Consider the following 22,984-nt stretch of genomic DNA (forward strand, 5'->3'; position numbering starts at 1 on the left):
CTCCGAGGCCCCCAGCACTGACTCAGCGGAGGAGTCACTTGCTGGCCCATTACGTAGTAGGTCTGCCCGCTGGTCAGCCCGCGTTTTGGGTATAGGTGCCTGCTATGGCCGATCCACGCTGGTGATCCCCATATGCTTTTCCGCCACGGTTAAGTTCCCCCCCTGGGCGGACCCGTGCTTTCCCTATCTGCTAACCACCTTCTTATGCGCACTCCCCCTTTTCAGGGTTAGTCCATATGTAATTCCATTTGTTTCCCCCTATTGGGTGCGGATGGTCTCCGCAGCGTCCTCCCTACTGGGATGGCACGCTTCCCAACGTACTGTCGTGTATTCCTAGAATTATCTAGACGCTAGCGACTCCCAAAAAAGATACCTATTCTGTAAAATTTCTTTTGAAGTAGGATAAGTTAGGGCCATGGGCACGTTGGAGGACCACGCCTCTCGTGATCTGGGTGCGTCACGCTTGCCTGACCGCTCTCTCATGGTGGGTGTTGGTAAGGTGCAGTCATTATGGCGCTTTCAATGGGCTCCCATACGTGGATTTTAACAATCAAATCCACTTATAGTGCTGAAGTTCCCCCCGAAGGGGAACGTTCGAGGTTACTAAAGTAACCCTTCGTTCCCCGAGGAGGGGAACGGAAGCACTATACTCCGTCGCCATAATGACTGTCCCTTAGCTGTTAAAAGTCTCTTCAGCTTAAAAAGGATAGCGTCTGCTGGCGCCAGGTGAGCTTATATACTCAGTTGATTGCTTATGTCGCTCACCTGCGCAGGCTTGCGCTGCCAATTCATTCTTAATTGGCCCGTTCAATACTCTTTCAGACGAGTAGCTTCTGAACCGAACCTCCCCATACGTGGATTTTAACAATCAAATCCACTTATAGTGCTTCCGTTCCCCTCCTCGGGGAACGAAGGGTTACTTTAGTAACCTCGAACGTTTTTCCATATACAAAGTGCGCCATGTTAATAACAAATGCTCTTTGGCGTGACACAACTAACTCTTAAAGGGAATGGGAGATTAGATGTTTCTATTAACATACCATTCTGATGGTGGCTTCACATTTCATATAAAACATGCATACATGATGAAAATTGCAAGGAGTTATTTCTGTAAACTTGTAACTTATTTATTGATTAAAGCTGTAAGCTGCTGACCAAACCTGGTGTTCATCTAAATAAATATGTAAGAGTTTTGATAAAATGTAAAACATGACATTTCCTGTTGACAGCCAGTGGTGCTATGATCATAGTTGAATATTGGCAAGTAGATTTTTTTCAAGTCTGGACACTTATTTTTGAGGCAGATTGAGTATTGCAGTTATAATGACTTTCTGTTTCTTGGTGAAACATTCAATTTTTTCAGGCCACCAGAAACACACTCAAGAAAGAATAAAACTCTAGACCTTTTTAAATTAACATTGCAGACCCCTTTAGATTACAGTGACCAAATATGGCATTGCTATGATTAAATCTCCAGGAGGAGTTTGTTAACATACATTACAACACCAGAAATGGCAAAACTGTTCATTTTTGCTTGGACAATTAAAAATAACCACTTTTCTGTTGAGCCTCAGACCTTGCTTCAAGAGACTTTTTTGTAGGCATTAAAATTTGGGACAGTATGTGTATCTATCAGGTTTTTTATGTCTCAGAGTAGGGGATTTGTTGGGATCAAACCGTAAAACATGTTTGTTTGTTTATTTGTTTTTTTCTTCATGAGAAAGATGTAAAATTCTAGCAATCTGCCAGCATTATGAAAATGCTGTGTTGGAATTTGAACTTGGATTCAACTGGGCAATGACAGACAGTAGAATGGCATAACAATCCCCTTTAGATTGCTCAAAACTTCCAAGGCTGGAAATGTGTGAGGGTTAGTATGTAGCCACAGGCTGGAAAAGTTGCATGGCAGCAAAAGCATAAATGGAAAAAGGGGTGGGCGGAAGTTAAGAAAGAAAGGCACAAGAGAAGCGGATGTCCCCTCTGCTTGATATGGAAGAGCTTCTTTTAAATGTGTGGCAGCCCATAGGCCTGGATTGAGCAGCATCTTGCCAATGGCGCTTCATTCAGTTTGACTTGAAATGCAAGACACAGCTTATCCAGGAAGTTTTCATTGTAATCCCACACTGCTCAGTGGCCCAGTTGATCTTCTTTTTCAGAGCACAATGGCTTTCAAATGCTGTTTGTCTGTCTTTTTATAAACAGCTGGTTATTTTTTTTTTTTTAAGTTAGTAGCTGTTTTTGTTTTGATGAATTGCTGGTTCTTTGCATTTGAAGAGGCAATCCAAAAACAGAAGGTAAACCAAGTATGTCTGCAATAGCATTCTTTAGAAGAATCCCATAAACTATTTTGTTTATCTTATTGTAATCACTGATTTGTGGCATCAGTTCTTTTTCATAAGCACACTTTGCAGTCACTCTTGGTTATTGCCACCCTGACTAGAGGCAAAGACAGCACATGATGCGCAGCTCTATTTATCCAGCACTTGTAAAAAGGCCTGTGATATAAAAGTCCTCTGGGCGGTTAAAGCCTTGGTGTAAATTTTTGCATGTCCTTTATCTAGGATTATAGCCTCCTTAACCTTTTAAAGTTGACATCAAGTCTAGATTTTTACTGTTTTTTTTTTTTTTTTTGTTAATACAAGCACCTGATTTTATTTGGTTCAAATAATTAATCAATTTTATTCTAAAATTTTTATTGATTAGCTTTCTTTGTATTGACATCATTTAGGCATGAGTGGGGAAAATAATGTTTACTAACAAACAAATTGCTGTTTAGGCATAATTTTGACTGTTGTACGTTCATTATACTTTAATGAAAAAAAAATTGCAGACATAGCAAATAACCTCTTCATACTGCATACAGAATATTGAAATATAAAATATATTAAATATTGATTAACAATACATATTAAATTGTTAAATTTTAAAAGTATATTAACTTATTTTTAGATGGTGGTTGAAAAGTCATATAGTACAGTATATGCTATATATACTACACTTAATAATCCTTGCTCCACTCCCACAGCTTTTAACGAAGGCTGTGTGCAAAAAGACAGTAAAAAGAAAGACATTTAAAATAAATGTTTAATACTCAGAGGAAATAAAAAGACAAGCAGTGGTTGAAGAAATACTGAAAAATCATTCTTAAGTAAAAGTATCATTACTTTCCTAAAAATGTAGTGGAAGTAGAGTAAAAGTATCTGTAGTAAATATTACTCAAAGTATGAGTAAAAAGTAGACCTTTCAAAAGTACTCAAGGGTAATGAGGAGTGAGTATTTCGCTGTTAAATGCTAATACATTTACATGTAAATTCTGCATGTGTGTGTAAACATAACATTCTGTAGTGCATTAAGTTATTGCCCAGCAGGCACACAACATCATAAGACGATAATATCAGGTTAGATTTAGGTTGTGATGTCAGGTGACCAAAATTCAATGTCTAGCCAGGTCTCAGGACAATGTTATTTTGATGTCTAAAAATGACGTCCAATGACAATGATATTTGGTTGATTTTAGGTTGTTAGAAAGTGACTAAAATCCAACGCCAAGCCAACTTCTTAAACTAATGTCATATTAAAGTCAGACATTTATTCATCAGGTATAGCAACCAAAATTCAACTTCTAATAGATGTCATTGGGGTAACAGCCACATAATGTCAAGCTGTGACATCATTATATGTTAATATTTGGTAGGTTTTAGGACACTGACATTGGTCTGACGTTGAGTTCTGACGTCAACCCGAATTTCATTTCCAAACAAAATGCAACGTCCCCATGACGTTGGGATGTAACGTCAATCTGACGTCATGTTGACGTCTTGTGTCTGCTGGGTGTTTAAGACCATTTCGGTCATCATACAGCAAACATCAGTCATCTTCTCATCAGTGACATGCATCTAAACAGTCTCTGGGTCAATGTGTGTAAAGATTTTTAGCATATTCTTGGACATTGCTTGGACAATGCTTCCAGTTTGCTGCAATTAAAAAGCACCCATGTGTTGATGTTGTTCATTATGATGCAATTTACCTTTGATTGGACAGAAATCACAGGAGTGATAGACAAGAAAAAAAAAATAAAGTAGTGTCTGCAGGTTGAAGAAAAGTATTGAAATAAAAGTACAGATACAGCACTGAAAATGTACTCCAGGGAAAGTAAAAGTACATGTTTTCAAAAGTAAATTACAATTCCTGAGAAAAACTACTCAAATACTGTAATTTGAGTATTTGTAATTAGTTACTTTACACCACTGGGGACAAGTCAGATGTTAAAACACACACAGATAATAGTGATAGGCCGATGTTTTATCTTGAGAGCATGTGAGTCAGACACAAACTGATCATCTGGAAATGCAGATCTCTGCATTTAACCCATCCAAGTAAACACATATTAGTGAGCGTCACACTATCCCTCCAAATCCTTGCTAGAGCCAGGATTTAAACTTCTGTATCACAAATCTGGCTCTTTAGCCCTGTGGTCACCAAAATCTTTCTAGGTACACTTTAAACTTCTAGGCAGGTGTGTTAAGGCAAGTTGCAGGTAAACTGCAAGGGCACTGGCCCTCCAGAATCGAAATTGGTGACCACATCTTTAGTCACAACGGCCCCACTGTAGACAGTGAAAGATACTTTTACTACACAAATGGTGTGTATTTTTAATTAACTGGTAGTTTTCTAGAGTTATATCGCAAGGGTTCCTACAAGGATTTTGTTAGCGTGTTAATTAACTAGTATTTTTTTAGTATTATAATATTTACTGTAAGCAGCATTTATATTAAACAGAGAAACACTTTACTGATGTGTGTCTTGAAAGTAAACAAGGTCACTAACAGTTTTAAAATGTATTAATGCAAGTTATATTTTGTTCAGACAGCTCAGACTTGGACTTGCCTTAAGGCTTACGCCCTCTCTGACATTGGTCTGGGAGAGTATGTAATATAATATGAAAAAAATTCAATGTTACTAAATCAAAAAAAAAAAAAAATTATAATAACTACAAATATAAGTCAAAGAATGCAGTAGGCCAATAAACAAAATTAAACTGAAATTTGGATTTTAGTTACTTTTCTGAGAATTAAAAAGTACATTTAGAAGTACACTAACAGTACACCTAAATAAACATATTTTTCATAAGGGTAGGCAAACAATTATATAAACAGGGCATTTAGACAGCTTTAAAGGTGCTATGTGTAAGTGTTTGACTATTCTAAAAATAATATGTTTGCAGATATTAAAGAAACATGGTAAATGAACATTCTTGTTTATCTAAAAAAAACAATGCTAAAGTCACATATTCTGCTTTGGTATTCACATATTAAAATTTTCAGATATTCTGCTTGTATTATGTGCTGGAGTGTATGTCTTTGTTTTGGTCTCTTTAATACACCCAATGCCACTTTAGCCAATTATATTTCAGTATACCGGGTTGCCTTGCTGGAAAACTGTGTAGTTGATTCATTCGGCTCTCAAAGCATGTATCCAAAAAAATGAAAATGCAACCTTTAGTAGACAGTTACAACCTCCAAAATGAAACCCAGATTTAGAGTTCCACATTATGAATTAGCAAAAAGGGTAAATATTACAAATGTAAACATTAAGTGAGCAGGTTATATTGTAACCATGTGTCCTAAAAACACGCTACGTGATGGGATTTGCAGAGATAAGCAACTGGACTGTTTGCACTAGATTTAACATGTTTATAATTTAATTACAACCATTTCGAAGCACAGAATAGTGTAATCACTGCACAATTAATACATATTAAACCTCTTAACATTATTAAATGTACATGCTAAATCACTGATATCTGTTGGCTTGCACAGAGTACCAGTTCTAAAGTTTAATTTCAAATGGTTAATTTTAATTTTAATATCTGAGGTAAACTATTTGCTGCTGCTTTCAATAGTATGGCAATAATGTCAGGTAAAATGGCATTCAAACTCACATTATTAGCATTTAAAACTAAATAAAGCTCCTGAGGTTTACCTGAGGTTATTATTGCCATTTACTTTTTTTTTTTTTTTTTTGTTTCTGCAAGAAATAGAAGTCGTACTAGAAATAGAAATAGTCAGACATGCTCCTGTTGGTGTTCTCAATCAGGCAACCTGCTTTTGTATGTTTTGAACTAGGAGTGCACTACCTAATTCAACCACTGGGTGTCAAACTTACATGCTGCACCTTTATTGGGGTCATTTACAAAGTGGGTGTTGCCAAATATGCTCTAATACCTAAAACACTTTTATCAACGATAATTATTTAGGTACATATTATACATTATTATATGTAGATATTATTACATAAAAGTAGAAAAGTGTGCCTGTAAGGTTAAAAAGTGGAGCAGTTAGTTACAAATGCATATATTTAGAAAAGGTTCCACCCATTTGACAGCTTTTGTACATTTATTTCTGAGAATTTTTTTTTTTTTTCATTGAATGTATTCCATTCGTTTATTCAGTTGGCCCATTTTCTTACACTCAGAATGGTTTAGGCTCATAGGCGGGACCTCTAATTTTATTATGAAATATCGTGGCTGACAGAAAAGAAACGTTGGAGGTTACTAAAGTAACCCTTCGTTCCCCGAGGAGGGGAACGGAAGCACTATAAGTGGATTTGATTGTTAAAATCCACGCATTGGGAGGTTCGGTTCAGAAGCTACTCGTCTGAAAGAGTATTGAACGGGCCAATTAAGAATGAATTGGCAGCGCAAGCCTGCGCAGGTGAGCGGCATAAGCAATCAACTGAGTATATAAGCTCACCTGGCGCCAGCAGACGCTATCCTTTTTAAGCTGAAGAGACTTTCAACAGCTAAGGGACAGTCATTATGGTGACGGAGTATAGTGCTTCCGTTCCCCTCCTCGGGGAACGAAGGGTTACTTTAGTAACCTCGAACGTTCCCCTTTGGGGGGAACTCCAGCACTATAAGTGGATTTGATTGTTAAAATCCACGCATTGGGAGCCCATTGAAAGCGCCATAATGACTGCACCTTACCAACACCCCCGATGAGGAGATAGTCAAGCAAGCGTGACGCACCCACATCATGGGGGGCGCGGTCCTCCAACGTGTCCCTGGCCCTAATTTATCCTACTTCAACAGAAGTTTTACGGATTTAGATATATTTTTGGGAAGTCGTGAGCATCTAGATAATTCTAGGAAAATACGACAGTACGTTGGGAAGCGTGCAATCCCGATAGGGAGGACGCTGCGGAGGCCATCCGTTACCCAAGGGGGGATAGATGGCAGAATTTACATATGGACTAGCCCTAAAAAGGGGGAGTACGCATAGCAAAAGAGTGGTTAGCGGGGAGGGAAGACACGGGTCCGCCCAGGGGGGGGACTTAACCGTGGCGGAATAAGCATATGGGATCGCCTAGTGGGGATCACGCATAGCAGGCACCTTTACCCAAAATGCGGGCTGACCAGCGGGCAGACCTACAACGTAGTGGGCCAGCAAGTGACTCCTCCGCTGAGTCAGTGCTGGGGGCCACGGAGGAATCTGCAGGGCTCACCTGACGGGGAACTTTACTGACAGATAAAAAGGCGCACGTATCTCCGTGTTAGGGAAAATGGCGCAGCAAGCGTGTTTCAACACCCTACCGAATTGTTTCCTCAATCAGCAAGGGTTACCTAATACCCTTGAGGAAACCGGCTCCACTCGCAGATTGTAAAACCTTGCAAATGTGTTGGGTGTCACCCAGCCCGCAGCTCTACAGATGTCTGTTAGAGGGGCGCCGCGTGCGCGCGCTCGAGAGGATGCGAAGCTCCGAGTGGAGTGCGCACGCGCTCTCGGGGGATGCGGCTCATCTCGGCTCTGATAGTGAAAGTAAGGCATCCACAATCTAGTGGGAACTTATTTCGGTACGGCACTTCCCTGCTGCCGACCGCTATAACAGACGAAGAGCTGCTCAGATGATCTAAACTCTGAGTGCGGTCCGGATAATACGCAAAACGCGAACTGGACAATAAAGAAGGGCTGGGTCTGCCTCCTCCGAGGGCAGCGCTTGCAGGCTCACTACCTCGTATTAAAACGGAGTGGTAGGAACCTTGGGCACATATCGCGGGCGGGGTCTCAGGACGTGAGAGAAGCCAGCCCAATTACAGGCACGAGTCACTGACCGAAAAATGCCTCCGGGTCCCCGACCCTCTAATCGATATCAACGCGACCAGCAGAGCTGTCTTCAGGGACAGAAATATACTGAGTCGAGGATTGAAGGGATCTGACGCGGCTTGTGTAGCGAGGGCGAGATCCTAAGAGGGCATGAGAGGGGGCAGGGTGGATTAATTCGCTTAACGCCCCTGAGGAACCGGATGATGAGGTTATGCGTTCCCACGGTGCTGCCAGCCACCGCGTTATGAGAGCGGAGATGGCAGCCACGTAACCTTGAGTGTGGAGGGCGACAGCCTGCTCTCCAGCTTCTCTCGGCGTAAAGAAAGCACAACGCTGATCTGGCAAATTACGGGGGTCTTCTCAGCGAGAGACACACCATTCAGTGAATAGACTCCACGTCAGGGCATAGGCGCGCTCGGGGAGGGGGCTCTAGCCCGAGTGACGGTATTAGCCACCGCAATCGGAGGTTACCTAAGTCTTCCTCGCGTCTAAAAATCTCTTCAAAGATCGGCGAGGGTGCCAGGTGGTGCCCTGTCCCTGAGAGAGTAGGTGCTCTCTCGAAGGGACTGCCAGGGGAGGGCTATCGCGAAGAAGAGCTCTGACATCCAGGTCCGGTTGAGCCAGAGGGGCGCAACCAGCAACCTGTTCCTCGTCCTCCCTGACCTTGCACAGTAACTGCGCGAGCAGGCTCACTGGGGGAAACGCGTATTTGCGCGTGCCCCGAGGCCAGCTGTAAGCCAGTGCATCCGTGCCGAGAGCACTCGGTCAGGGAAAGAACAACTGGCAATGAGCGACAGCAACAGATCGATCTGGGCTTCCCCGAATCGCGCCCATATCAGCTGAACCGACTCGGGGTGGAGTCTCCATTCTCCAGGACGCAAGGCTGCCGTGAGAGCGCATCGGCTGCACGGTTGAGCTTGCCTGAATATGAATGGCGTGCAGCGATTTCAGCCGCGGATGACTCCAGAGGAGCAGACGGCGGGCGAGCTGAGACATGCGGCGAGAGCGCATACCCCCTATACAGCTGATATACGCCACCGCCGCCGTACTGTCCGTCCTGACCAGCACATGTTGCCGCTCCAGCACCGGAAAAAAACGGTGGAGAGCGAGGAACACTGCCAACAGCTCCAGGCGATATGCCAATGCAACTGGGTACCTTTCCACAGGTCCGCAGCCGCATACCCGCAACGCACAGCCCCCCAGCCCGTGTTGGAAGCGTCTGCTGAAACGACAACAAGACTGGACGCCTGTTCTAGAGACACCCAGGCCTGTAGGAACGAGGGGTCGCTCCAAGGGCTGAGGGCGCGGCGACACAGCGCAGTAACAGAGACTCGGTGTGCGCGCGCGTGCCATGCGCGTCTGGGGACTCGATCGTGATCAGCCAGTGCTGAAGTGGTCTCATATAGAATAATCCGAGCGGCATGAAGCGGCTGCGGATGCCATATGCCCCAGGAGCCTCTGAAATAGTTTCAGTGGGACCACTGTTTTACTGTCGAGCTCTCTCAGACAGTACAGCATCAGCTGAGCGCGCTCTCCGGAGAGGCGCGCTGCCATGGTGACCGAGTCCAACTCCAGCCCGAGAGAAGAGATCCTCTGCACGGGGGCGAGTTTGCTCTTTTCTCGGTTGACCTGAAACCCCCACAGGTGGAAGTGCCAGAGCACTTTGTCTCTGTGCATAATCAACTGCTCCGAGAGAGGGCAAAAATCAGCCAGTCGTAAAGAAATCGAGTATGCAGATGCCCGCGAGCCGAAGGGGCGCTGAGGCACCCTCCGCGGGCTTGGTGAGGACCCGCGGGGCAGAGAGAGCCCGAAGGGGAGGGCTTTGTATTGCCAAGCTCGACCTTCAAACGCAAACCGCAGAAACTGTCGGTGGCGAGGAAGAGTGGAGACATGGAAATACGCGTCCATCAGGTCTAATGCTGCAGACCAACCCAGAGGACGAACGCACCGGAGGATGCGCTTCTGCGTGAGCATTCTGAACGGCAGCTTGTGCAGGCAGCGGTTCAAAACGCGCAGATCTAGGATTGGCCGTGACCCACTGCTCTTTTTGGGCACGATGAAGTGTGGGCTGTAAAACCCGCTCTCCATCTCGGCTGGAGGGAGCGGCTCGATTGCATCCTTCGCCAGGAGGACAGCAATCTCCTCTCGCAAGACAGGGGCGGACAGGGGGCTGACCCTGGTGAATACACACCCGTGACTTGGGGGGCCGTTTCGCGAACTGAATCGCATAGCCGAGTCTGATTGTGCGTATGAGCCACCGCGAAGAGCTGGCCCGCGCTAACCAGGCAGGCAGAGCTCTCGCTAATGGACTCATCGCTACTATCGCTGACGTACCAGCAGTGGGGCAGCGCGGAGTGGGTGTGCTGATCCGGGAAGCTCGCGGGTCCCACGAAAAAGCTGGAGGTGAGATATTTGCTCTCACTCCAAACCCGAGCTCCGGAGGGGAGGCTCGAGGGGTGGGAGAAAGGAGACCGTCCTCCCAGCGCTCGTGAGCCACTGGCGAAACGCACCGAATCTGCAAGCTAGAAAGCATAGCGTCCCAGACTGGCAGATTTCGGGCTGTCACATCTGGGGAAGTAAAAAGTGCCCTTTCATAATGTTTTCATGGCAGTAAAAAGTGCCGTTGGAAATGAAGCCCCGCCCTCCAGCGGGGAAAGAGCAAGTTCCCTCTTCTCCAGATGGCCTGTCCCAGGGGCGCTTCGCGGTCCGTTGCCGGACTTAGCGGCGTTCTGGGCAGGGGGGCTGCCTGCTTCCGAGGTGCCCGACGCGCTCGCTTCGCCGGAGGCGTGTGCGGGGGCGGAGCAGCTCTCGTAGGCGGGCGCCTTCGGCGAGGAGCAGGTATGAATGGCACGGCGGGCGGAGCGGGCTACGGACCGCCGATAAGACATCACCCACCAACTACTCTCTCACTGCCTTGAATTCCTGGGTGAATTCACAGACAGTGTCGCCGAACCTGGCTGGGGATATGGGGAAGTCAAGAAAGCGGACTTTGTCGACTTTGCGCATATCAGCCAGGGGTGGCGCTCCTGGACCACTAATGTGGACATCGTCCTCCCCAACGCACACGCAGCGGACTCAGTAGTCCGAAGAGCTAAGTCGGCGGCGGTGCAAAGCTCGTAAGCCTGGGTTGGACCCACCCTCGTGCAGCTCGGCCAGCACCTGCGCTTGGTAGCGCTGGTAGGTGGCTATCGCATGCAAGGCGGAAGCAGCCTGGCCCGCAGCTATGTAAGCTCTAGCCCCGAGGGAGGTAGATAACTTACAGGCTTTGGATGGGAGACGAGGCAGACCCCGCCAAGAAGAGGCGCCGCGCGGATTTACCGCCATCGCGCACTCAACCTGAGGAATCGCCACATACCCCCTGGCTGTTTCACCGTCAAGAGTGGTTAGGGTGGAGGAACACGCAGCACGAGCAGAAAAAAGTGCTTTACAAGACCGCGTGAGCCTACTGTGCACCTCCGGGAAGAAGGGAACGCCCCTCTAGTCGGTCCGGCCGCGGAGCTGGGGGAAAAACCATCTCCAACCCACGGCCGAAGCAGCCCGGGAAAGCACGGCTAACATGTCCGTTTCAGGATCCGTAGTGACAGCGCTCACCAGCCCGAAGGGGGCGAGCGGGTCTGGATCATCATCGGACAATGAAAGCCCACCCTCCGATGCCGCGGTGGACATCATGTCTCCGGTGTCATCGGGCGTAAGGGCTACCATCTGTTAGACGAATCGCTTCCCCCGCCCGAAGCTTGGATGGAGCGCTTAGAGGAGCGGGAGGTCCGCGGGCCCGTGGGCGACGGATTATCTCTCGCTGAAACCCTCAGATCTGCCCGAGTGCCCGCTGCAGAGCAGGGGACAACTGGGGTGGTTCGCCCTTTTGCAAAGGCTAACCGCGATCTTGCGCAACAGTCATGGCATCGCAATGACGACATGAACTGCCCGCGAGCAGCGCATTAACATGCTGGACCCCCAGACATGTAACGCAGTGCCCGCGCCCATCATCCGAGGACAGGAAACCACCGCATCCAGAAACGCACAGTCAGAGCGCCGTCCTGATAAGGACGTGCTGCACGACTGTGTTGCTCTTTCTGTGAAGTTTGCAACTTTATACGCACCGCTCTGGAGGACCGGACCCAAAGAACGCCAGGCAAGGGAGAAACCCAGCTCGACCGTCTGCCACTGCGTGTACACACTCTGGACCGGGAGAATGCTCTCGTTCGCTCAGAATCGCTGGTCACAGCAGGAGGAACCCTCATCGACTCGATCAGAAAGTCTCTGAAGCGAAAAGGATAGCGTCTGCTGGCGCCAGGTGAGCTTATAAACTCAGTTGATTGCTTATGCCGCTCACCTGCGCAGGCTTGCGCTGCCAATTCATTCTTAATTGGCCCGTTCAATACTCTTTCAGACGAGTAGCTTCTGAACCGAACCTCCCAATGCGTGGATTTTAACAATCAAATCCACTTATAGTGCTGGAGTTCCCCCCGAAGGGGAACTGTAGTTTTTACACTGAATAGGTTTGAGATACTGTTCGTGAATTTAACACATTCTAAAATATCATGACAAACTCATAGGAAAATTAGATTATGTGGAACAGAAAAGTCAAGCACAACTCAGAAGAATTTCAAACCAACAGTAAAGTGAATACCATTTTGTACTGTTGTAAGTCAACATTTCACCAATAGATCCCTTGCCACATTGTGACCTTTCTGATATGTAAATCTGGGCTCAATCTATCGTCACTTTGACCCTCTTCTTCTGCTCCTCATAATGGGATGCACTTTACATTCAGAGAGCTCTTTTCACTGACGCATAGGTCAAAGAAGCTTTATTAGCTCATGGAAAAAAACAGAAGCACATGGAGACAGCCAGATGGGCAGTCATTCTCTAAGGCTAATATTAGTATAATATAAAGTGCTATAATGCAGAATATAGCTGTGAAACATGTCTGTCTACTCAACCCAGAGATCAGTATGATAGTTTTTAATAAAATCCAAAGGTTTTTTTTTTAAACACATTCAAATGAGATTTCTAACAATATTCATTACAAGTGCATGCAATCATTAAAATCCAACACCATTAAATTTCGTGTTAGTCCTACCCCTGGTGCTGAATCACAGTAATCAATTTAATGCGGACACAAATGTAAAATATTCATTGCCTGTGCATAAGAAATGATAGCAAATACATAACTCACTCATAAACTACTGTAATCATTCATGGATATTATTAATGCTTAATAAATCCAGGAATTTTGATTTGAGGAATTACAAAATTGGATTTTCTCTAACATTCTTTTTATGTCTGTCCTGCATTGGTGCAAAACAAAATGGATTGTTAATACTCTAAATAAAAAAAATAATACAGTTTATGGGAACTGCAACATTATACCTTTAATTCCAGATGCCCTATAAAGAACATTTGAAGTGACAGAGCTTACTCGCCTCAGGTATCACAGCTGCCACCTCTCTCAGACAGTTCATTAATTCAACTTAAGCAAACAGTGTAATGCTACACACCTAGTAGACTGCAATACACATGTAAAACAAGTCTTTCTATGTATTTCATATAACAGAATATCACTATAACAACAAATATGTAACTTTCCGGGTACAATAAAACATGCGGATCAAAAAATGTTCAGATTTTCCAACTACAACTGCACAGACACTGTTTATGACATTAGGAATGTGGTAATTAGACACATCTGTGTTGTGGTTTTAAAACTGTAGCATGTACTTTAAAATTGTGGCATTTTCTGAAAAGCAGAGTCAAATATGTTTTCAGACATTTAAAATCAGAAAGACTGCTAATGAAGTTTTCTCTATCATTAAGATGTGTAGCTTGTCATATTAATGCATTGTATTTATTTTAGTGTGTTTAGCTATATCAACAAAAACTGCAGCACTTATTGTATTGTACAATTTCTGTTTTGTTTTTAACGTATATGATTGCATAATTTGTAATATTAAGAACAAACTTAATAAGAGGGTGGAAAATAACTGATTATAATGTTCATACTTTGCTGACAATATGTCAGTTTAACCAAATGCCAATTAAAAATTTTACTTCTTATTAAGTTTTGTTCTAATAAAAAGCTCATTATGTGAACTTGATTTTGTGTATATAAACAAAAATGTAAGATATTTAAGTGATTTGAATTATTGTCTTTTTATGTATGTTATTATAAACTGTATTTGTATTTATTTATTTGTATTTGACTTAATGATTGTACTATTTTGAATTCTTCTGTGCTTTTCTGTATTTTTCCTGCTTTACTAACAGGAACCCATTCCAAAAAACAGGGCGAGGATTTATCCGATAACGACGGTGATGAAGATGAAGGTATTCTCTTTGGTGACGAAAGGCAATTGCATGTCTTTGAATTTTTATGTTATTTTATCTATTTTGCCTTCTGTTTTTATACAGTTTTTTTTTTTTTGTACTCTGAATGCAGCCCTCCCTTTGCACCATTTTATCTCCTCTCATGGTCTAAAGAGCCAACTATGTTCTTTTTGTGATTGTGGAGGATACCTGTTTCTAATATACTTCAGTGCTTAGCGTGTCAGGGAGATTTTCTTTGAGAGTGTGGGTGTATATGCACTGAGGCTTTGTGTGTGTGTGTGTGTGTGTGTGTGTGTTTATTTTCTGTTGTATATGGTGTATAATAGGCTACAGATGCATATTTTTGTAAATAGTAAATAGTACAGTGGATTTTGCTTCATAACCAAACATAGAACCAAAATGTTGTTTGTCAATAGCCAAAAATTGTATGGGTCTGAAAAAAAAAGATTGTGTCTCATGAAGATGTTAGGCTAATTTCACACAGTAAATATATTAAAACACGTCTGACCTGTACGTAATAAAATGACAACTTTATCACTGATGCTTGACACCTAATTCCATTTAGACTGTCATTTAGTACAGTTTTGTAATAGTACTGTATAGACATAGATTCAAGGCCCTAATACAGGGCAGATATCTTTCCATGTAGTGTTTTTTATTATAGTCTCAACATTTGAATAGTGCATATAATGTACAATTTCCTAGCATGCAGAAATAGCATTTAGCAACATGGAGGTATCTGTACATATAAGGCAAGCACACATGGGATGTCACAATATTTGATTTATTTATTTATACGTTTATTTTAAACAGGCAAATGGATTAAGATGAGGGGAGAGAGGCTGACAAGTTGTGGTAAGAGGATTAGCAATGAGGAGAAACAAACATGCGCACAAGAGAAGTTGCCAATCAGCAAGAGCATTGTTTAATTTCAGAATTTATCTTGGGATATTCTGGGCTCTGGGTGGATATCTGGCAAGATTAGAATAGGCAAAAGTATTCTTCCTCCGTTATTGCAAACAGCTTAAACCTCAGAACCTTAGAATTTTAAATCCTTTTATTGTTGTTCCTTTATGCTCCTAAACTGACAATAGATTTTGTAGGTGAGGGACATGTTCAGGCAGTCATGGTCTAGTTGTGTGCTCCTGTTGTGTCTTTGTTTGTTTTAACCAAATACTGCTCTCAGTTTTTGTCAGACTGCCCACTTTATCATGTTTGGGTGCTTCAACAAAGCAGGGGCAATGGCTTTACATTTGCCATTCAACTGATGTATGTTAAAGCAGTGTCTAAGGCTGAAATGGAAATTAAAGCAACTCATGTTTAAAGCAACTCAGTCAGAGGTATTAACTGCAGTGTTAATCAATATGCTTTCTTCAATAACAAGTAAGGCAGATGCCTTGTTATGTGCATGTTCTAGCCCTCTACATGTAGGGAAGCTTCCCTTGGGCGGATTTGGACTTCCAGTCCAAAGCGGTTGCATTACCTTTGCAATTGGCTGGTTCAGACAATCCAATTTCTGACTTGCGCAAATGTGGCGGCTCTCTGTGAAAAATCCACTAGGCTCTAGTAGTCAAGCAGCATGTCCTTCCAAAGGCTTTTCCGCTTGGTATGGAGGTTGGGTTTATGGCCATAGCTGTCTCAGTGGGATGTGGATTCTGCTCTGGATTGAGATGTAGTTCACTGAGGTGTCCGTGTTCTAGCCAAAGGCATGTTTTTGCATGAGGTGCCAATTACCCTGCATCAATGGCCCGCCTATTTTTCCCTAACTCTGAATGGCCCAGGGGTATGGCATCAACAGTAACAATAAGGAACACAGCTTGAAAAGTAGGATGGAACATTAAAATAAAACAAGATTCCAAAGCAGCCAAAAATGATGGATGGATGAGTTGACCTAGATTAGGATGTTGTGGTTAGTAAGTAGTTGAGCCCTCATTTAAAGCATTTCAGTTATCTCGTCGGAAGTTATCAAAGGGATGAATGCTACAGATTAGTTTTGACACTTGAACAGCACCAGAATTAAATTCCATTTAAGGCAACTATGTCAGTATGCCCCGTTTGTCTAACAAGGCATGCGAGTCAAAGCAAAAATACTCAAGCACAAAATCTCGAATTGAACTGTCACCACATATCTGTGAAAGATAGCAATAGTATGCATGACACATTGTGCACCTTACAACCTCTACTTTTCTCTAGCTACATACAGTAGTATCATTGTGAATCTAGGGCATGCTTCCTTGGCAAACTGTTTTAGACGACATCACCACACACTTAACCCTTCACCGGGTCAGCCAGGAGCCTTAGGCACAAATTAAGGCAACTGTGTGAATATATTCAGGTCTTTCTCTTTCTAACCACTTTGGCTGAATACCAGTTCATACAGTATGCTTTTTAGTATAAATGTGAGCAAGCAAGTCACTTTAATAGTATCTATACATCTGTGTCATAAAACAGCATCTTGATACCATAACGAATAGATGTGGCTTGCTGTAGGTAAAAAGTGTTGAGGGATTACCAGCAAGTGTACTTTTAAATCCCACCTGAAACTAAAGACAATCTAAACAATTTCTAAGCAATTTAATGTGCTTTGATTTAGTATTTATTTTTATTATTACTTCTAACCTTGTGTACTGTGACCTCGAATTCAGCCCTGACGTCTGTCTTTACCACTGAAATAGACTGGGCTAAAATGATATAATGTAACTAGCAAGCTGCTGGCATCATTTTTCAGCTGGTTGCCCCTATTTCAGCTACAGTATCAGGCTTGGCACAAACAGATTGCTGTGCTTATCAGTCTATAGAGAATCACTGGCAATTAGTTGCAACCTCAGGTGCTACTAAAGCTATAACAACTCCAATCCAGTTTGCACTAAGGTACACTGATATATTATGTGGGTGTATATTTAAGCACAGGGAACAAATTCATAATGTAGAGCATGGCAGTAATGATAAATTGTGCTTCCTGCCCACAGAAAGACATACGTTGTCTGCTGTCATTGTGTTCCCACTGCTGACAAATAGATGCACATAGCCATTGCTAGGCTAATGTGTCCATGTGCTGTAATTGGGAAAAAAAAAGTTCAGGCCAACTCCACCTGTTTTAGGATGGTTTTCACCTTACATACAGACTGAAACAGATACATATAGGGTTTCATTATGTTAAACATTTCAGTAAGATGTTTTATTGTTCTGAGATATCACCAGATGACTTGAATCATAATTGTAAATAATTTGTTATTTTAGAAAAATTGGGCAGATTTTTTTGGCAATTCATTTGCATAAAGTATAATAAATAGAATAAAATACAAAGAGCAATTTATATATATATATATATATATATATATATATATATATATATATATATATATATATATATATATATATATATATATATATATATATACAGTTGAAGTCAGAATTATTAAACTCCCTTTGAATTTTTCTTCTTTTGTAAATATATCCCAAATTATGTTTAACAGAGTAAGAACATTTTCACAGTATTCATTCATTGGTTTTCTTTTTAGCCTAGTCCCTTCATTAATCTGGGTTTGCCACCACGGAATGAACTGCCTACTTATCTAGCATATGTTTTATGCAGCGTATGCCCTTCCAGCTGCAACTCATCACTGGGAAACATCCATACACACTAGTTCACACACATGCACTTTGGTCAATTTTAGCATACCCAATTCACCTATACCACATGTCTTTGGACTTGTGGGGAAAACCGGAGCACCTGGAGGAAATCCACACACACAAACATGGGGAGAACATGCAAACTCCACACTGAAATGCTCAAACCAGCGACCTTTGTTCTTTTGGAGAAAGTCTTATTTGCTTCATTTCGGCAACATACTTCAACTATATATATATATATATATATATATATATATATATATATATATATATATATATATATATATATATATATATATATATATATATATATATATATATATAAATAAATAATAATTATTATTATTATTATTACTATTATTATTATTAAATAGAGTGAATATAATTCCAGTCAATATTAACATCTTTTTTAAAAATGGATCGAGCAAAAATAAAAAAATATATTTGTGGAATTACTTGATGAATAATAATTATTTGGCGAATGCTTTGAATTTTGCCTTACACATGTGCAAATGACTTTGTAATGAATCCAAAAATCACATTTGCTTGAAAATGATGCCTGCTCAATTATAATCTCCTTTTCATTACTTTGTTTTATGATGGCTATCACCATTTCTTGTGTGGAAAACCTTAGATTTTTCAGCTCTCAACTTAAAACAACCAGTGTTGAGGAAAGTTATTTTTACTATATTATAATCTTGCGCAACATTAAAAAAGTAACTAATTAGTAAGTAATTCGTTATTTTTTAACGAAAGAGGTTATTTTTTTTGTTTGTTTTTTAGATTAAGATAGTGGGCCCTATCATACACCCGGCGCAATAAGGCACAAGACGTGTTTGCCCTAATATGTTGCTATTTTCAGATCAACGCAAACTTAATTTTTCTGTTTTCCACCATGTTGTTTAAATAGCAAATCCATTTGCCTCACTTTGTGTACTCATGGTTTTTTCGGTCTAGAAAAGAGGTGTGTGAAGGAACATTATGAGGAACTAAAATAGAATAGGCAATAGACCAGCTGAAAGCAGGTCTAAAGTCAAGCCCAGAGCACATTAGTTGTGCGCCTTGCTTAAACATTGCTTAAAACGTGCAAGATGTACAGCAATACGTAAATATCTTTACACATGAAATAAGAATTAAAGGATTAAAATATTACAAAAATAATTACTCCCCAGATAAATATAAAACCCCCTGCCTCTATGCCTTCTTCAGCTCAGGGGCTTTTTTTTAGATTATTAACGACAACTTGCTTTTGTATAATGTTATTATTATTAACAGTATTATTTATTATATTCATATTTATATTTGTTTTATTAAAAAAAACAAGCTTAAAGTTGTCCACTTGTCAGGTTTTGGACCATATGGGGCATAGCATGTGTTTGGATATAACACACACTATGTTGACCACACTTTGTTAGTATTGTTCATTTATTAGTTTGCTGTAAATTAAAACAGAAATTAGAAAGAGAGAAAGAGAAAGTAAAGGCTGATTGGAGGAGGCTCATTCTTTATCCTTGTGCTGCAGATGCTCTGTTTTAACAGTTTTCTCTGTTAGTGAAGCGTTTCATTTTTCCACTTACAAAGTCCGACATGTAAATAGCAAATGTGCCATAACGCCAAGCAACTGACTCTTAAAGGGAATAGGAGATGAGACTCTGATTGGTTTATTCTCAAAACACACCCATAACTCATTAAGGGAATAAGCTTAATTTTGTTAGACCATGCGCCTCAGCACAGAACCTATTTTTCCATCCTTAAAATAGCAAAAGTGGATTCGGACAAGCCCTAAATGCTTTTGCGTCCTGCGCTTTAGACTATTGTGCCTTGATTGTTAAAATAGAGCCCAGTGAGGTTAATTGAAGCAATATATTAGCATTGTAATATATTACTTTTAAAAGTAACTTTTTTCCAGCACAACAATGCTGTGTAAGTTGGTTGAAGTGTAAGGGAAATTCTGGTAAATACATCTTTATGTAAATAAATGATAAAATCTTGTTTGTTTATCAGAATTCAAAGATAATAAACAAATAATAATGTGCAAAAACTGCTATGACTAAAAATGTTGTGTAGCACTTTGTAGGTAAGCAGAATATTTATTTTTGTATTTATTATTAGTGGCATCACCAGTTCCGTTCAATAGACCTGAACAGTTGTGAAACGATTTAAGTAAATGTTCATGCCAAATATTTAAGTTGATGAGAGAAGGCCTTTATTTTGAAGGAGGGACCTAACTTCGAACTATAACTATATATATATATATATATATATATATATATATATATATATATATATATATATATATATATATATATATATATATAAATCACAGCAACATTAATACTAGTGATTTTTTTAGCTATTAAGCAAGATGTGTACAAAAGATTCTGCATTTTGAGAAAACAGACATTTGTAAATATCCCCTTTCCTTAGCATCAGTCTAGGGAAATGATCTAATCATTTTCAAATAAATTTGCATTATGCAGGTATGTTTAGTGGGGGTGAGGCAGTGGCGCAGTAAGTAGTGCTGTCGCCTCACAGCAAGAAGATCGCTGGTTTGAACCTCGGCTCAGTTGCCGTTTCTGTGTGGAGTTTGCATGTTCTCCCTGCCTTCGCGTGGGTTTCCTCCGGGTGCTCTGGTTTCCCCCACAGTCCATAGACAGGTGAATTGGGTAGGCTAAATTGTGTGTGTGTGTGTGTGTGTGTGTGTGTGTGTGTGTGTGTGTGTGTGTGTGTGTGTGTGTGTGTGTGTGTGTGTGTGTGTGTGTGTGTGTGGATGTTTCCCAGAGATGGGTTGTGGCTGGAAGGGCATCCTCTGCGTAAAAACTTGCTTGATAAGTTGGCGGTTCATTCCACTGTGGTGACCCTGGATTAATAAAGGGACTAAGCCGACAAGAAAATGAATAAAGGTATGTTTAGTGCTTTTGATTAGTAATTTGTGTTTAGACTGTCATGAAACTTTCTCTCTCGCTCACTCTCTCTCTCATATATTCATTCACTGCGAGAAGCTGGGCATCAAAGGCTACATCAAACCATCTGTCACTGTGTTCTTACCATTATATTTAATGCACAAACACCAAAGCCTAGCCTTAAGAATTCATCTTTTTCAAAGATCCTTTTTTTCTCATCAGGAAATAAGGTTTAACCATTAAAATAATGTCTCATTGCATTTAACTTGGCCCAATATGTTATTAAAATGTACATTATTAAGAAAAAATAGCACTTAATGTATAACTTATACATAATGTAATGTATACTTTATACAGTATTGTTTTAACAAGTGCAATGATATTGATAAACTACTCTAATAATATGTGATCTTCTGCGGCAGTACACTTTTGAGTGGACAGCAAAACTCTTATAACACCTTAGCGACTCTATTGCAATGTTCTAACACCATTAATATTAGTGAGATATCCAAGATATGAATGTATTGAAAAACATTATTTATTGACTACATATATTTGTATAAATTGTGCTGTAGACAGAGCATAAAAACTAAATTTACATATTATGTATTTTCCTGTTCAAGTCATGTTCACATTTTTCGTTCCATAATAGCTACAGAAATGTTCTCTCTGACCTGTAAATGTCAATCTACAATATTCATGTTTTCTGTGATGAGCTCAATGGCGATAGGGTCTAAAGTCAAAACCTTGGCTCGGGAGCTTATACAGAGTTTACAATAAGAATGTTAGACATATTCCATGTTTAACAGCATCAGTACTAGACTTGGCCACTTATCAGTGCTCACGCTGTCCAGTTTCTATAGAGTGACAAGCTGTTGAGAGGTAGCCTTTTAAGAATTTTGAGAGGTTCACAGACACAGATTTAACGTGTCTTCCTTCTGAGCACTTTGTTGAGCACTGCGGCCCATTTCTGATATCCGCAATAATGTAAAACTCTAATAGATACTGTATGTAAAAGACTTTGTGAGGGTGCTTGTTTGACCTATTGTGTGGTCAGATGTGTTGTTTCATTTATAAGGAAGCCAATGTTTTTACCTTCTTTCATTCATCTGTAGATGATTGATGGATGTTATATAAAGGAATAGACGCGTGCCACCTCACTGCATCTGAAGATGAAGCATATTGTATGCATTTATATGTGGGTCTGTATGTGTGTGTCATAGTGAATGAGTCATGTTTTCCACACTCCACAAATATGCTTCTTGTTTGTTCAAAGTACCTATTTAAAATCAGCTAAAACAACATACTTATTGAGTTTTATGTTATTGTTTTAGTAATTGTTTTATGTTCAATCCACTTAAATTTGTAAAATCTTATGAGATAACCTAGTTTCTTCATGTTGTCAAAACACAAATTAACTGTGTGGAACCTAGCATTTTTTTTACAGTGTAGTCAGACATATCATCCATAATTGTACATTCATTATGCTGACATTTTGTCTAATGTTCTAGAGTTTTACCCCTCCTGTTTAAGGTCACTTTTATCCTGTTTCTTCAAATAATGTGTTTGTAAAGTGCAAGTGTTTTTGTATTGCATTTAATCAATGTTTCTCTTCTTTTTCCTCAGGGATTTTTAAATCTGATTTATGTGTTCAAGATGTCTTTGAATGGATAACTTGATTATTGACTTTATAAGAATATTCGGTAGACATAAGATCAGTTAGAGTGATTATGATTTATGTCACATCACACTGGCATGATGTGAATCTACAAAAGAGGGTGCTGATAACATTGACATGGCTAACTTTATATTGTTTTTTAAATTGCTGTTTTTCTTTGTGTCTCATCCTGTGCATCCTGTGTGCACTAAATCTTGTGCATTTTTCTCTCTTCTCCCCGCTCCATACATTATCTTTCTTTTGTACGATAAGTGTCAACAGAGAATTGTCATTTCAAACTGCATTGTCATGCTTCTCTCAGATACCAGATAAACCTCTAAACATAACTGTAAATGTTTAAA

The 22,984-nt window shown here is 40.9% G+C and overlaps 1 protein-coding gene across 4 annotated transcripts in view; it reads left to right on the forward strand.

The window, feature by feature from the left end:
- Positions 1 to 22,984, forward strand: part of nlgn3a (neuroligin 3a) — a 310,046-nt gene that overhangs the window by 128,009 nt on the left and 159,053 nt on the right. For 2 of the 4 annotated variants that reach the window (XM_005157199.5, XM_021481038.2), the window contains one exon: positions 14,370 to 14,429. In XM_005157199.5, coding sequence (XP_005157256.1) covers positions 14,370 to 14,429 — 60 coding nt within the window. 4 annotated transcript variants of the gene reach the window in all.

This window comes from Danio rerio, chromosome 14 (assembly GCF_049306965.1).
Source record: "Danio rerio strain Tuebingen ecotype United States chromosome 14, GRCz12tu, whole genome shotgun sequence".
Taxonomy (NCBI): domain Eukaryota; kingdom Metazoa; phylum Chordata; class Actinopteri; order Cypriniformes; family Danionidae; genus Danio; species Danio rerio.